The following is a 17838-nucleotide window of genomic DNA, read 5'->3' on the forward strand; positions in this document are numbered from 1 at the left end:
GAAGAGTAATTACTCAAAACTCAAATGTAACAGAAGCAGAACAACTCCAGGCAAAAGCACTTGCTCCCATGAGCATTCTAACTTTACAACTTTCCCCAAAAGCATATATCACTAAAAATCCATCTTGTTAAACACAAGAGTTCCAAACCTACAAAAGTATCAATTTTTCACATTAATCAGCAAGCACGCAATATTCTTTCATATTTTCCAGCGAATTGTAAACCCAGAAATCGTCACATTTTGTCATTCTTTTATTTACATTCATCCCATTTGTTACTCGACTCCACCTCTAGTATCTATTAATCCAAATTCATTCAAGAAGCACTCGTCGAATCATCGACAAAATATGGAAATTCAAACAAAATCCACACAATGCAGTCATCAAAATGCCCATAACCACAATCCCCAACACCAATATTTGAAAACTCAATGAAATTAAGTGATAAGGCACATCATCAAAAACCCATTGAGATTGAGGTTACATTGATTTCAGCCAAAGAAAGCTCAAGATTTCATTAATTTTCACCCAATAACTCTAAATTCAAAACATTCTCATTAAAACAGCCCAACTCACAAATGCACAATCAAAACGACAACATAGACTAAACCTGCAGAGACTCCAGGGGAATCCCGAGCTCATTCGGCGCGTCGCCTTCACCGGACTTGCTCTTCGATTTCTTGGCAGGAACCGGCACAGCAAGAAAAGTCTTGGTCTTGCTAATGGGTCTGCATTTTTCAAGCTGGACAACGTCCCCAACCTGGAACTGGTTATCTGGGTCGTGGGCCTGGTACTTCTTCTTCTTCCTGACCCGCCTCTTGTACTTGGGGTGCGGGGCGAGGCGGGTGACTTCAACGGCGACGGTTTTGTCGCTGGTGGCGCAGACGACGCGGCCTTGGAGGTACTTCAGGGCTCTGATGGGCGGGAGGAAAGTGAGGCGTTGTGGGGTGGGGAAGGCGAGGGAGGAAGTGGGTTTGGAGAGGGGGGAGAAGGAGGTGGAGGAGCCATGGAGGAAAGTAGTGGAGAGCTTGGGAGAGGGGTGGAGGAGTGAAGCCGTGAGTGACATTTTTGCTTTGGTTTGACGTTTGAGTTTGCAGTTTTGGGTATAAAGGGTACGGAGGATAAGGGATATGGGATGAGGTCTCTCTACTCTATCCTTTGGGTTGGGATTTTTGGAGTTTCGGCTCTCTCTATGTTGAAATTTTTCTTTGGAAAAAAACTAAAATGGTGTTTGGACACATAATTTACCATATGACATCATGTGCATATATATATATATATATATATATATGTATGTATGTATATGTATGTATGTATTTAATAAATGATATTATTCACACTAAAGGGCACAGAGTTGGACTAAGTTTCGCAATGGGTTATCAATAATATAGTTCAAATTTGTCTTTAGCGAAAATCTAACCTAAGACCTCTCACTTACAAGTGAAGAGGAATACCATTGGACTATAGTACTAATGGCTCGTTTACTAATCCGCAATCAAAATAAGAGGAATTGAATTGAGGAAGAATTAGATTGGGGAGGAATCAAAATCAGATTCCTATGAAAGGTGTTTACTAAATTGTTAGGAAACAGAATAGGAATGATGTTGGTTTCATATAAGTTTTTTGCCAATTCACTTCTGAATCAGAATCAAAACCATTTGATTACTAAACTTGATAGACCCCAATCGGAATCGAGGCATGCTAGCCATCACATGCAAGTGACGTAGCCATGAGCGTAGTGTGGAAGTGACAACGATATGAAAATGTGAGTAATTAAAAACCAAAACTAACTAATTTACACTAAGATAACCATAAAAAGGATGCAGAGATGTTTAAAGTAGTAATACAAGTACTCAGAGCGTAGGTAACCTAAATGCAGTCCAGCAAGCTAAATATTAATTCTACAAGACAAGAGAGAAATTCCTACATTAGTTGAAGTTTGTCAGAACTACCGTAGAGTCCTCGTAAGCCACTAACACGAATGTCTAACTAGAACCTGGAGGGGCGCAAAATAAAAAACGTGAGTGGGCAAAAACAAAGCTTTTTAAAACTATTTCTTTTTCCAAAAATAATAACCCCTCACTGTAAAACCTATATAATTTCCCAGAAAATAATAATACATATGTATATAAAAATCATGCTTGAGCGCAATGAAAACCAAAGTATATGCCATGCCAAGTATCTCAGTAACAAATATGTAAGCCAAGTGATGTCAATTAATCTAAAATGATATGCTAGTCGGAGTCACCTAACGTGACCTGTACAACTGAACCTATAGCTTATAAAGCAATTCTTGCACACAAGTCAAAACCACCTATTGTGGTTTGTACGACAGGGTTGGGTGTAAATAAGTACACTTAAGTGCTACGATCACGTAAAGGTTGTGCGAATAATCGCGGGTCATCTACGAGTCGGAACCACCTAATGTGGTCTGTATGATAGGGCTGTGCACCAACTTGGATCCAAGGTGAGCATGCAGTGCGGGAGATAAACATCACGTGAAGGACTGTGCCCTGGCCATGGGCGGGAGCACTAACATCGGGGTGCAGGATAATGAGCTCTAAATGCATCTACGTATAATCGTAAACAATGCAACCACTATCATCACATAGTACTCACCTGAAACTTACCTAGCCTCCGCAGCATCATACAATGTTATACATACACATGCTAATGCATATAAGAAAATGGAGCGCAAGCATGACATGGCATTTAGAAGAATACGCTCATTTGAAACAGTTTCTGGGAAAATGTAAAGCATATATATGTATATATAGAAAACCAAAAGCCCACTCATTGGTATGTAGCAGGGTCGTAGCCCCCAAGCCTCGCCTGGCTACACTCGTCCTCTAGAAACGTCTCACCTATATGTGAAACAACTAATTCAACGTTAATTTTAAGCACATAACCAAACCGTGTAATAACTTCTCATACGTTGCTCAATTTGGGTGTTTGAATATACCATCGTGACTTACTCAACACCACGAGCATCCCTATATTTTTACAAAAAATTTATAATGTCCCACGTGCCGGCCAAAGCACGGCCACACGTGCCGACCATTAGTAGGCATGTGCTTGGCACACTGACGAAATCCCTAACAACGTTAGGGAATATTCCATTAAACATTAGAATATTCCGTTTAAAAACTAACGGAGTTACCTGACGTCGTCAGTACCGTTAAGGTTGACGGAATATTCCTTGTATTCTCTGAATGTTCATTTTTTGCAATTTTTGGCGTATGCGGTCTTAAAGAATATGCAAACATGTTTGACGGTTAGATCATTGAAACTGGTTTCGTGGAATGTGTGTCCCATCAAAATAATAGATTCACTAATTCATACTTTCATTTAAGTATAACATAAGATTTTGTGGTATCCACTAGTGTAAATATTTTAAATTGAAGATCAAGTTCATTCACTGTATTCGTATAGGGACAAGGAGTGTAGCTGTAAAAAATCATCAAAATCAGAGTTAAAATAACTGTTAAATCATGATTTTTCGTTGATAACCATCGAAAAGTTTTGTCCCATTACTTGATCTCTGAATGTTTGTTTTTTGCGATTTTTTGCTAATGTGATCTCAAAGCATGTACAAACAAGTTTGACGGTTGGATCGTTGAAATTAGTTTCGTAAAATTTGTATCCCATCAGATTCAATGGTGTGTGTGTGTGTGTGTGTATATATACGTATATATTTAAGACGATCCAATGGTCACCAATTTTTAATATTTAATTTAATATATATAATTATTATAGTTTTTAGGGGTATAAAATTGTTAAATTAATATATATAATTATTATAGTATTTTTTTAGGGTTGTAAAATTATAAAATTAATATTTTGTTTATCATGTATCGTGTTATCCACGTGTATACTCGAACCAACCCGTTATCTTAACAGGTACCCGATAACGACCTGATTCGATATCGTGTCGACCCAAATACCTATTAATTTCGTATCGTGTCGTATCGGGTTATCGGGTCGTGTCAGGAATTACCAGGCCTATCCCTAGCTATGCAAATTATGTGTCTTTGCAATTTGTAAAATTGAAAGCCCCTACATAAAAACCGTAAATGCATAGAGCATTCAAACAAATTAGTAAAAGATACGCATCCTATACTTTAGCATTAGAGTAAAAATTATTTACTTATTTGTCTAGCATATGAGCACATTGCGTTCGTAATTGAAAAAACAGTTGATTATAATTCAAAAGAATCATATTATTAAGGGAGATTTGCATCAATGTCCAGTTTAAGAAATAGTGATAATATCAATGTTTAGTTTCAGAAATAGTGTAGTAGCCATGTTTATTTTCAAAAATAGTGCACTACCCGTGTTTAGTTTTAGAAATAGTGCAGTAACCATGTTTAATTTTAGAAATAGTTTACTAATCATGTTTAGTTTCAAAAATATTGTAGTACCCGTGTTTAGTTTCAGAAATACTATAGTATACATGTTTAGTTTCAGAAATAGTCTGTTTCATAAATAGAGTAGTATCGTGTTCAATTTCATAAATAGTATAGTACTAGTGTTTAGTTTCAGAAATAGTCTGTTTCATAAATAATGTAGTACCCATATTCAGTTTCAGAAATAGTTCGTGTTCAATTTAAGAAATAGTGATAGTACTAATATTTAGTTTCAAAAATAGTGTAATATTTGTGTTCAGTTTAAGAAATAGTACTAATATCAGTGTTTAGTTTAAGAAATAATGATATTACCGTATTCAGTTCTAGAAATAATGAATGTTTGCTAGTGTTTTCATTTGATTGTCACATTCACTCTAATTGAATATTTTGTATAATAAGGCCCCCACATAAGCTTTACATGTATATTTTTTCATATATTGAGTGCACCAATCGAACAAAAAAAAAAAATTTTGTTCACCCAAAATTGCACATATTCTTGGTCCAATAATATAATTTCTTCCAAAATCAACCAACTAGCCATTTGTGAGAACTCATCCCTAATTTTAAGTTTTATAAATTTTACAGTAGTGATTTTATGAAAATACACTTAGAGGTGAAGATGCTTGACTTTCGTTGACCGTTCGAAGTCACAATTAATGTCTTTGAATAGATCTCGAAGCTGCGAAAGCATAGACGAACGCCATTTGCGAGTCTGGATTTTAACGCTATAGTTACGAACATTTGAAGTCGTTTTACTAAGCTATGAATTTTAGATTGATTAAAACTCCCACCATGTGGGAATTGTAAACAATCAAGGTTGAGGACTGGCCCAATCATATTATTTTTTTAGGACCAATCAGAGATTGTTTTGGGGGGGGGGGGGGGGGGGGGGGGGGGGTGGGGGGGTGGGGGGGGGGGGGGGAAGGGGGTGGAATGAGGGACCAATCAGGAAGGGTGAGAAAGAACCACCGTTTCCCATTGACCTGTCCATGCTCCGTAACCCAGTTTCGTACTGGTGTGAATTCCGGCCAATCTCATCCATTTTTCAGGTGAAACTCAACCATCCATCACCTGGAATCTCTTCTACAACCTCCCCTTTACCATCTCCACCCAAATTCAAAGGGTTTTAGGTCTAAAACTATGTAAAACCTCACCTAAGCAACAGAGGTGCTCGACGATGATTCCTTCCAACCGACGAGTTCTACCACCCACAACTACCCTTAATCAACTTCCCTTAGACCCAGGAACAAGACCCAACTAGTGATAGAGACGTTTGAACACCGAGGAAGGAGAATCGAAGTTCACCCATTCTAGGGTTTCGATGGGTTTGAGTGAAATTGGAGCCTTTCCCGGTCAAATTGGACTTGGCCATAGGTATAAAACTTGCTCACTCTTTGAGATCTTCATTTCTATAAAATTTGAGAATTTGTGGAGATAGTTGAATTTTCAGGTGAATCGGGGTGGCCGACCGCCTTGTGCGGCGGCGCATAAGCCGAGTCACCCCCTGACCTTTCTAATCTAAGTTTGACACACCAATTCCATAGGTCAAGTCCGATTGATGAAATCCCATTGTTTGAACATAGTTTTGATAAAGACCGCGACTTGAACATTATGTGAAATTGACAATCCGACCGTTGGATCGTCACCAAACCTTAATACATTATAGTAAGTAATATTTGAGGATAATAGAAACTTACGGATTGGGAATCTGACATAGGGATCTTCCTGAATTGGATTTGTAAGTTCTTAAAATAAAACGTTGACCGCCACTTGAATTTTGCAATTGGCGGAGATCCAACTGTTGGATCGTAATGAAACTATAGTATGATGTTCCAAAAGTATAATGTGGATCTTTAGAAGTTACGGATTAGAAATCCGTGATGCAGATCTTCCAGATTAAGTTAAGTAGGGTTGTGGACCCTACCATTGATATTTGACCGACGATTGATTTTTGGTCAAAAGGTCTCAAATCATTCTAGAACATCCTTGGGGATGTGTTTTATGTAAGTTACTTGTTATATCGATAATAATTCTGAGACGTGACTGAATATTTGTTCTAGGCAATGATCGTTCGTGACACCTCGATATTCGTACTAGGGAGTTGTTGTGCGGACCTCAGGTGAGTGGGTCTTTTCATTTTTATAGTATATATATGATTGATAGTTCCACAAATGCTTTTAAATTGATTTATGCATTTTATGCCATGTTAATATATATTTTAAAATACTATGATATGGTTGAGTTTTAAATTGCATCATGGCATATCCATATGCATATTACCTGCATATAATTGTTGTGAATGCTTGGAAGTGCTAAGGTGAACGTGGGACGTGCAGGTAAGTATAGGTGAGTTTATGGTGTTATTTGAAATGATTGAGTTATGGCTTGACTATATTTATGTTTTATACAACTCCGACACTGTCATACAAGTTGCGATAGGCAACTCCGACACCGTTGTACGGGTTGCAATAGTAGGCAATGTTGGAAGTATGCCCACAAAGCCACTCATTTGATGTAATAGCTTTTTGGAATACTTATTGTGTTAAACTTTTATATGTTTAATAGAAGGGCAAAGCTTATTGTTAATCACTATTTATAGTATCTTGTGTTTAAGCAATAAGGGAATCCAAGGAATGTATTTGATCTAAGAGACAAGTGATTTAAGTTAGTTAAATTAACGAGACCTTTCTCTTATGTTCATTCCTAAAACGTTCCTAGCCATAGGATTGCCAATTGGGCATTGACAATCCGCTAAGGTTAGTATGTGTTATGTCGACTCAAGCGTGAGTATGAACTAGTCTCAAGTCATTTGGTGTTGGACACTAAGGCAAACACATAGGTGCTCGAAAGAGTAATCGAGTACACTGAACAACGATCAAACAAGAGTTCGAACATACATGTCATGTGAGAACTCAATAGTTGCAATATGCAAAGTAGTCCTTTGACCTGAGGCATCATTGATGTCTAATGGTTAGGTCCTTGATCTTTGATTATGTCAACGGCATTCCATTGGAGTGTCCACGGCATTGTTGGGGTCAAGCTATCTAGTCATGTAGGCATATGAATGTACAACAAGGGATCTCTAACCTTCCATGATGGAAGGAGAATACTCTAAGATATGATTCGAGAGTCTCTGGCCAAAGCATATGAATATGACTAAGGAAGATATTCCAAATCTTATTCAATTGAATCATATAGAGAAGTATCACATTGGATAGTAGACATGAAACAAACTATCACTTAAACAATGTGATTAAGAGTATTGTATTAGAGAAGGACCGTATTGCATTGTAGTTGTAACTGGATAGGTTCTTCAACCACTTCTACTTAGCTTGGGTAACCATGACATGCTGCTAGGCGTCACCCATGGTTTGTGGAAGCCCTAAAGATTAGCAAACACTAATTTAAGGGAGAATTGAAATGTGGTTTCAATTCACAATCGATCGTTAAGAGTAACATCGCCCACTACCTCGCTAATTGGAACCTAATGGATCGTACACCAAGTAAAGATATAAGTGAAGAAATTATATGAAATGGATAAGCAATTAAATGGTTTAATTGAAGAATGGTCAAGATTAATTAAATAGTTAATTAATTATACGAAACGTTCGTATTGGGCGTTTAAGTTAGTTTTGGGCTTCGGGGCACAAAAACATTTTGGTCCACAAGGCCTATTATGTTTAAGTTGTATGACAACTAAAACAAAATGGGCAATTAAGCCCAAATACATTATATGGCCGGCCATAAGTGATGCGAGAATTATACGCGCACAAATTAAACCCTCTTTTTGACAATTGTAGTATAAGTATAAGTAGGGATCGTTCTGGACCGGGGATTAGGAGGGATTGTTAATCACTTGGATTTTTGACTCAAAAACGTAAAAACAATATAAAACACTAAACTAGACTCAAAGAATGTGAAACTAAACGTTAAAACATTAAGACAAACCAAAAGACTCAAAATTCTTTAAAAACACAAACTAAATTGATTTCTAACTAATTTGACAATAAAGTAAAGGGGGGATTGTGTTTGGACGATATTAAATTAAATGGACAAATTGTAATTAAAGGCAAAACGTAAATATGAATGAGATGAAAATATGGATGATGGAATAGCCAAAGGGTTCATCTCCACATATGTTATACTTGCATACAAAATTGATTCTCAGTTGGTCTTTCGATAAATTATGAAACTCGACACTCCAAGTTAATTAGGTTCGCTTAAATTAACCTTCAAATTTCCCTAGAATCATTGAATTGGATGAATATGCATCGCAAACAAATTATTCCTAACAAGTTCTCTATATGAACAGCATGATAAAGATACAAGTTAGAATCATTACGTTCTTTGGAAATTATAAGCATCGACAAGGCATTTGTAACTATGAAAAGCATGATACTCGTGCCAAGAATTCATTTAACGCGATTGTTTATAAGCAACCTCCACTACTTGTGAATATAAGTTCATAACGATTAGGTGAAATTCACTTATATTCTAGCGTCATATTTATGCATGAAAATTAAGCGCGCATTCTTAATAAACATTCATAAATAAGTTATCAATCAAACGGTTTAAACAAATTGAATCCAACATTCATGAAATCCCAACCAAAAGTAATCAATTCATATTGCAAGTATAACCATGGTTTCGAATCACCCCCTAGCTAACTAGGGGGATTTAGCCTCTCATGTTCACAAAAAGAGAATTACAAATGAATTTAAACATAAAGCACAAAGGATTGATTACACCTAGAACGCCCAACGAATCCACGTGAATTGGTGCGCGTCGAAGCTCCTCTTTCCTCTTCTCCTTCTGCGGCAGATTGGTTAAATGGTGTTGGTTTGGATGTTATTTTGGGTTGGGGATGGATTTAGGGAGGATTGGTGGTGTAGGAAGGTGTGTAAGGTGATGGAGGAAGGTTGGTATGGTAGGGGAATGGCACACAGAGAATATGGTGTGTAGAATAAACTTCGAGTCCTAATGATGGATGCTACGGGTCCTATTTGAATATGTGTGAAGGGTGGCTTAAAAAAATAGGAATGCACGGATTGATTCAGTCAATGGAATAAAATGGATGATTTGTTATAGGTTAGTGGAATGATGGAGAGAATATGGATGTTTGTTTAAGGGATGGTGGAAGGGAAAAGGTAATGCACGGTTTTGGGGGGATATGAATGGGATAATGGGAAGTTAGTGCTCGGTTTGAATTGGATAATGGTGGACAATGGGTAGTGATGATTAGGTGGAATGGTGGGTGGGGATTGCACTAATGGGTTAGTGTTTAGGGTTAGTGGAATGGCAATGCACGGTTTAAGGCCAAGACAAATGGGATAATGGAAAGTTAGTGTGGGTGGATTGGTGTGGGAAAAGGCACGGCTTAATGGGAAGTTAGTGGCTGAAATTGTTTGATATGTTTTTAGGTTATGGAATGGATTAGAATATTAGGGGATGGTGCGGCTGATCATTTAGGGTGTGAATGGGAGCTACATAGAATAATGGTTGAATTAGGTTATGGTAGTGCACGGCCAATAATGGGATTTATTGGGAGATAATGGGATAGTGGATGGTGGGATAGTGGAAAGTGGATGATTAAAAATGTGAATTAAAGTGCATCAATTTGAATTAGGGTGCGGCTTCAACTTATTCATTCCTCTTTCGCTCCAAAAAGCTCTACTTTGCATCTTTTTACACACTTTGGCCTTATAATCTGAAAATACACAAAAGTGGCCTTTAACACTGAAATAGATAAGTAAACACAACATAAATGCACGAGAACAAGCTAATTAAGTCGCATGAATATACTCCTATCAAATTCCCCCACACTTAACTTTTGCTAGTCCTCGAGCAAAACAAAACAACTACAGTAAACAAAACGCAACAAAACATACAAAACATAACCTAAACCTTCCAACGTTTGCCTCAGAGATTTCCAATGAAACATGACATGTCAAAAATCATTACTCACATAGCTTTTAGTCTTACTTCCCCTTAAGCACATACTTAATCATAGTCACCATTCACTAGTTCGCATTTAATCAATTAAAACATATTTTGAATGTAGTAACATGCCTTAGAGAATTCCCTCAATTCCTCACTCGTTATGCACTCAATTTTCACTCAAATTTTCTGACTACACACCCTACACTAGTTATATGTGAGAAGATTGATGTAAACATGAAAGACTAGTACTCACATACGTTATACAAAGAAAGCAATTTCGGGAGTAATTAAACGTGTATGGATATGATCTCATGAATGGGATGCTACTACTTAGATGCGAGAACCAGTGACACCATATGCTCATACCAAATTCAAACTCCACATTTGAAATGCACAACACTCAAGATAGAAGTCAAGGGTTGTAACGGGGCTTGGGGTTTTGGCTAACAAGGGAAGGTAAGGAATAACAAACGTTCTTTAAGCAATAATAAGTAAAGTAATGAAATTAATACCTAGAATTCCCTTAGAATGCAGAAATCAACTTTTAAACAAATAGGGGAGATTCAAACAACTCTTAGGGCCTAATTCATTGTTTTGGGCCCTTACTTCAACAACCAATACTTTTCAACTATTTTCAACTCTTTTTCCATTTTTTTCTTTTCTTTTTCTTTCTTTCTTTTTTTTTTTTTTTTTTTTTTTTTTTTTTTACCGTGCCAATGGCACAAAAACTCACATCCATAATCCTTCCCCCACACTTATTTCCTGCAACACATTAATCAAAGGGAATTCATTCATGCGTACTATGCTTCAAGAACAAGGGTACGGATGGTCCTAATCTAGGCTAGGCGAGGAGAATGTGGGTTAACAAATAACATAGGCTACACAAGGCTCAACGGGGTTAAATCCTACAAAACAAATGAAAAGGCAAATATGGCAATTTGGCTATGGTGTTCACTACACAACTTTATCTTGAATATGTGTTATGCAAATCAATGACATGCTTTGAATGAAATGGGCATGAGTTCTAGCATTTGGAACTAAGTGATGAAACGCCTTCTAAGTAGCAACCAAGCAAAGAATAATGAGATCATGCAACGACTTTAGAAAACAAAGAATGCACAGATTTTAACTCCCCAAATAAACGTTTAAGCTCAAGTCTCACAGGGATGTAGCGTTTGTTTAAGTTCATTCCTTCAAGCATGTTACAAAAACTAATTTTTATCATTTGTGATTACATGTGAATTCGTAAACTATAACGACAACCAAGCATAAACCAAAGAGTATATCAAACGTCCTTCCATGTTTGTAACTTTCTTTAACCATCATGCAATTAAAAACCAAATCCTCATCATTGCGTTGGAAGGTGACCTACGACACAAACACACAAAAACAACTCTTTTTGGGTTTTTCAAAACAATTTTTCATATTTTTATGGTATTTTCGGATTTTTAAGTCAACACACACTAAAACAGTTTAAAAACATTTTAAAACAGCAAGGAACAACACTTGAAGTTATGGGTGATAAAATCCAACAAATTTGCATCAACATACTTAGTTACCCCCCCACACTTAAATCAAACATTGTCCTCAATGTTTTAAGCTTAAAACACACCAATCAAAAGAAAACATATAAAACAACAACTAAACATACTAAACATGGCAGAATGTATCTAACAAAGAGAAGAGTTTTAGAGATGCAAATCTGGTTATGGAGTGTAAATTCCATCTTCTCCTTGGTGATTGCAGTGAGGCTTCATCTTGAGTGATTCCACAGGCTTACTCTTGAAATGCGCTGCTCCCATCGTTGATTTTCCTTTGTGCTACTCTTGAACTGGGTAGCAGGCTTCCTTTGGTCTCCCCCGAAGGTCTGAGCTTCCTCCTTTTATCTGTTTCTTTGTTCAATCTCTCTAATTCGTATTGAAGAGGGTTAGAGGATAGCTCAGCAAAGCTAGGTAAGCAACCAGGGAATAGAGTCCAGATAGACTCCAAGTGCCGGCTGATTGCTTCTTTCACTTTGCCATGCAAGTAATATCAAGGACAAAGGAAAAGACAGGGAAAGAGCATGATATGAGATACCTTTGCTTTTGCCCTTGATGATATGAGATACCTTTGCTTTTGAAGAAGCGGTGAATGAATCAGCACATGTATTTGTGGTGCTGTTTCCTCCTGGGTCATCTGTACTCCAGGCATCTGGTATCATCTTTGGGGAAGAAGAAAGAATGGAGTATTTCGAAAGGCTTTGCTGGGAGTGCGCCCTCAGAGGTGAGAAAGAGTTGGGCTTTTTCTTCAGTTCTGCTTTGCCAAAAAATGAAGGTCGACATATATAGGGAATTCAATAGCAAGTGGTGGTACTGTTCTTTTACCGTTGTCGACAAACGTTTTGATCCCGCAAATCCGGCTTTTTGAAATAGTGACGACTCTTCGATCTTTGAATTTGCCTCTTCGATTTCTGAGCAGTCGCCCCTTCGATTTCTGAACGATGCCCTTCGCTTTCTGAACGACACGTAGCAGCGCGGATGCGGCTCTGTCTAAGATCTTTTGACAAGTGGCACGCGTTTTCTGCAAAGCCGGGAGTTTTCGACAAATATGCACACGCTTTCTGGAAAGCCGGGAGCTTTCGGCTTTGTCTCCCATATTTGTCAGCTAAAGTGTGCAGCTGATTTCTCGCCTTCCACGCGTCTTCTGAAAAGCTGGGATTGCGTCTGACGAGCTGGTGATCTTTACGCCGGAAATTCCGGTTTTGAAGAGTGGTGTCTCTTCATTCTGAATTGGTGAACGCCTCTCCTTTAATAGAGGTGATTGATCACCTCTAGCATGCACACTTGAAAATTGCCCAGAAATCGTCTCCGGCCCGTTTGAAAATTTACTCCGTCCACCCCTTCTCTTTTAACTTCGTGAACAATGGCTAGCTCATCCAACCCATCGAACCTTTGCTTAGATTTGAGTCTAAGCAGTGATCCGGTCGCGTCTCGTCAGGGTAAGGTATGGTGCCCGTCTTTCTTATCTTCCCATGGCCCTCTTACAGATGAGGACTCTGTGATGACGGATCCCACAACGGCTACGATAGTGGCTCGGAACCTCCTCACTCCCAAAGACAGTCAGCTGCTTTCTGGACGGTCCGATGAGTTGGCCGTTCAAGAGTCCTTGGCTCTTAGCGTTCAGTGTACTGGCTCTGTGTCCAACATGGGCCAACGCCTTCTTGCTCGCTCCCGTCAGGTTGAATCCTTGATGGCGGAGGTGGAGAGTCTTAAGCAGGAGATCAAACAGCTTAAGTACGAGAACCGAAGTTTGCACGTGCTTGCCAACAATTATTCGTCAGGCATGAAGAGGAAGCTTGATGAGCTTGATGACCGTCAACGGTTTGCAGCTTTCTTTCAGAGGCACCTCTTTCCTGGGTCATCCAGCGTTCCACCAAGGTTTGAGGCCTTGAATGATCTATCTTTGGTACCTCCCGCTCCGATGCCTTCCGCTCCGATACCTCCCGCTCCAATGCCTTCTGCTCCGATACCTCCTGTTCCGAGAGTGTTGCCACGTAGTGGGGCCTCAAGTACACAACCTTTGTGAAGACTCCATCTTTCTGCCATGTTTTTTTTTTTTTTTTTTTTTCATCACTCGGAAATCAATAAACAAGCTTTATTCACTGTATTGGGTTGCCTCCCAAGTAGCGCTTTCTTTTACGTCTTGCAGCCGGACGAAGAACCCAATCACTCCAGGATATGTTCACGAATCGGATGAGAACTCCGAGTCATGAACTAGTACCTAAAACAAGAAACAAAACAAATTTAAGAATCTAGGAAAATAAAAACAAACGAAAATAAAACAATCCAAGGGATTAGCAAAGTTGCTAATCCCCGGCAACGGCGCCAAAAATTTGATGCGAGAATTATATGCGCACAAATTAAACCCTCTTTTTGACAATTGTAGTATAAGTATAAGTAGGGATCGTTCTGGACCGGGGATTAGGAGGGATTGTTAATCACTTGGATTTTTGACTCAAAAACGTAAAAACAATATAAAACACTAAACTAGACTCAAAGAATGTGAAACTAAACGTTAAAACATTAAGACAAACCAAAAGACTCAAAATTCTTTAAAAACACAAACTAAATTGATTTCTAACTAATTTGACAATAAAGTAAAGGGGGGATTGTGTTTGGACGATATTAAATTAAATGGACAAATTGTAATTAAAGGCAAAACGTAAATATGAATGAGATGAAAATATGGATGATGGAATAGCCAAGGGGTTCATCTCCACACATGTTATACTTGCATACAAAATTGATTCTCAGTTGGTCTTTCGATAAATTATGAAACTCGACACTCCAAGTTAATTAGGTTCGCTTAAATTAACCTTCAAATTTCCCTAGAATCATTGAATTGGATGAATATGCATCGCAAACAAATTATTCCTAACAAGTTCTCTATATGAACAGCATGATAAAGATACAAGTTAGAATCATTACGTTCTTTGGAAATTATAAGCATCGACAAGGCATTTGTAACTATGAAAAGCATGATACTCGTGCCAAGAATTCATTTAACGCGATTGTTTATAAGCAACCTCCACTACTTGTGAATATAAGTTCATAACGATTAGGTGAAATTCACTTATATTCTAGCGTCATATTTATGCATGAAAATTAAGCGCGCATTCTTAATAAACATTCATAAATAAGTTATCAATCAAACGGTTAAACAAATTGAATCCAACATTCATGAAATCCCAACCAAAAGTAATCAATTCATATTGCAAGTATAACCATGGTTTCGAATCACCCCCTAGCTAACTAGGGGGATTTAGCCTCTCATGTTCACAAAAAGAGAATTACAAATGAATTTAAACATAAAGCACAAAGGATTGATTACACCTAGAACGCCCAACGAATCCACGTGAATTGGTGCGCGTCGAAGCTCCTCTTTCCTCTTCTCCTTCTGCGGCAGATTGGTTAAATGGTGTTGGTTTGGATGTTATTTTGGGTTGGGGATGGATTTAGGGAGGATTGGTGGTGTAGGAAGGTGTGTAAGGTGATGGAGGAAGGTTGGTATGGTAGGGGAATGGCACACAGAGAATATGGTGTGTAGAATAAACTTCGAGTCCTAATGATGGATGCTACGGGTCCTATTTGAATATGTGTGAAGGGTGGCTTAAAAAAATAGGAATGCACGGATTGATTCAGTCAATGGAATAAAATGGATGATTTGTTATAGGTTAGTGGAATGATGGAGAGAATATGGATGTTTGTTTAAGGGATGGTGGAAGGGAAAAGGTAATGCACGGTTTTGGGGGGATATGAATGGGATAATGGGAAGTTAGTGCTCGGTTTGAATTGGATAATGGTGGACAATGGGTAGTGATGATTAGGTGGAATGGTGGGTGGGGATTGCACTAATGGGTTAGTGTTTAGGGTTAGTGGAATGGCAATGCACGGTTTAAGGCCAAGACAAATGGGATAATGGAAAGTTAGTGTGGGTGGATTGGTGTGGGAAAAGGCACGGCTTAATGGGAAGTTAGTGGCTGAAATTGTTTGATATGTTTTTAGGTTATGGAATGGATTAGAATATTAGGGGATGGTGCGGCTGATCATTTAGGGTGTGAATGGGAGCTACATAGAATAATGGTTGAATTAGGTTATGGTAGTGCACGGCCAATAATGGGATTTATTGGGAGATAATGGGATAGTGGATGGTGGGATAGTGGAAAGTGGATGATTAAAAATGTGAATTAAAGTGCATCAATTTGAATTAGGGTGCGGCTTCAACTTATTCATTCATCTTTCGCTCCAAAAAGCTCTACTTTGCATCTTTTTACACACTTTGGCCTTATAATCTGAAAATACACAAAAGTGGCCTTTAACACTGAAATAGATAAGTAAACACAACATAAATGCATGAGAACAAGCTAATTAAGTCGCATGAATATACTCCTATCAATAAGCTTCAAGGGTAGTGAACTTGGCTTAATTGCAAGTTTGCCACTCCATTGTGAGGTGGTATAAAGACATCTTTATAGCCATTTCACCCTAAGGGTTTTTCTAATTGAATTTGGGTGAAACCTATTCTCTCATTTCACCTTAGGGGAGGAACATCTAGCAATCTTTCTTCCCTAAGTCATCCATTTCATCTTCACACAACATCTTTGGTGTGGAGACTTAGAGACACCAAACTTTTGGTGTTTTGGAGAACAAATCCTCAAATCCTCAAAGAAGATAAGGAGCACTAAAAGGGAGGAAATCACAAGGAAGATTCAAGGAGCAAGGAGGTGACTTGAAGGCCCTCCACTTGGGTGAATCCCTTGTGTAATCAAGGATGAGCTTCAAGGGTAAAGAATCTCTAAATTCTTATTCTCTTTAATTTTGTTAAAGAGTCTTATGGTTCACCATATACTAGGCTTTGAAAGTCATGGGTTTTATGAATTGTTTTTGAATGCATGCCTACTTTAAAGAGTTATTAGTTTGCATATGTATTCAAATGTTCTTACATGTTCTTAGCTAGGACAAAATTTTTCCTTCAAGTGGTATCAAGAGCCTAGGCCTAGTTTATGGTGGATCCTTTTGGGTTTTGTGATTTTTCCATATTTTGTGATTTAAGTGTTGTAAATGTTACAAGCTTTGTTCTTGCTTTGAATATAAATTTTACTTGAAAATTTAGCATCTCAAATGTTGTAGATGTATTTCATTAAAGCATGAATAATGGAACTAAAAGTTGGTGCCAAGTGTTTTGGGATTTTCGGCCAAATCCAAAGGGTGATTTTTTGGGTTCATGTTAGGCTTGTTAAAATGGTTTTAAAGTGCTTTTTGGAACCCCTAAGTACCCTAGGATATTAACCCTCTTTTGAGTTGTGAAAATTTGAGTTTTTGATGAAAGAAAACATCCATGGAGCTATTATGAGTTTTCATGTATGTTCTTCATATTTCTTGAAGTTCTTATCAAGAACAAAAAGTTTTGAAGTTTTGATTCAAAAGTTTTATGTTTTACATAAAGTTTTGATTATTAGTTGATGGGTGATGATTATGTCAAAGATATATTTTTGAATATTGGTTAATGGATGATGATTGTTGGTAAGAAATGATTAAATGGTTTTAATTATATCAAAGATATATTTTCTTTTCAAACCATCCCCACCATCTTTAATCTCACCCACCAAAATCCACTTACAAAATTTTATTGTATCAAAAAACTCAATATTTCTATCCATGGCCGGCCACCCCTCTAGTGGGGTGCTTTTATGCAATTAAATAAAGTTTTGATACTTTTGTGTATTTGTATTTTGGCCCAAAAGTTTGTGTTTTTGCAAAATGGCCCAAATAAAATGAGAACAAAAATTGTTTTGTCTCTTTAATGAGAATTGGATTTTCATTATATTTAGTTCCATTTAAATCAATTCTATGGATCCAAAAACCAATTGTTTAAAGTTGCTTTCTTAGTTAATTTAGTTAATTAAAAAAAGGGTGATTATGAACCAAAGGCCTCGATAATTGAGCTATGTGATTG

The 17838-nt window shown here is 37.6% G+C and overlaps 1 protein-coding gene across 1 annotated transcript; it reads right to left on the bottom strand.

The window, feature by feature from the left end:
* Positions 1 to 417: 417 nt before the first annotated feature.
* LOC103930430 (30S ribosomal protein S17, chloroplastic) lies at positions 418 to 1161 on the bottom strand. The gene has a single exon (XM_009339770.2). It carries the CDS (start codon positions 1062 to 1064, stop codon positions 603 to 605), a length of 462 nt encoding a protein of 153 aa, XP_009338045.2. The 5' UTR covers positions 1065 to 1161; the 3' UTR covers positions 418 to 602.
* Positions 1162 to 17838: the final 16677 nt, after the last annotated feature.

Source organism: the organism of the source record quoted next, unplaced genomic scaffold (genome assembly GCF_019419815.1).
Source record: "Pyrus x bretschneideri cultivar Hongxiangsu unplaced genomic scaffold, Pyrus_bretschneideri_v1 Contig20, whole genome shotgun sequence".
Classification (NCBI taxonomy): Eukaryota; Viridiplantae; Streptophyta; class Magnoliopsida; order Rosales; family Rosaceae; genus Pyrus; species Pyrus x bretschneideri.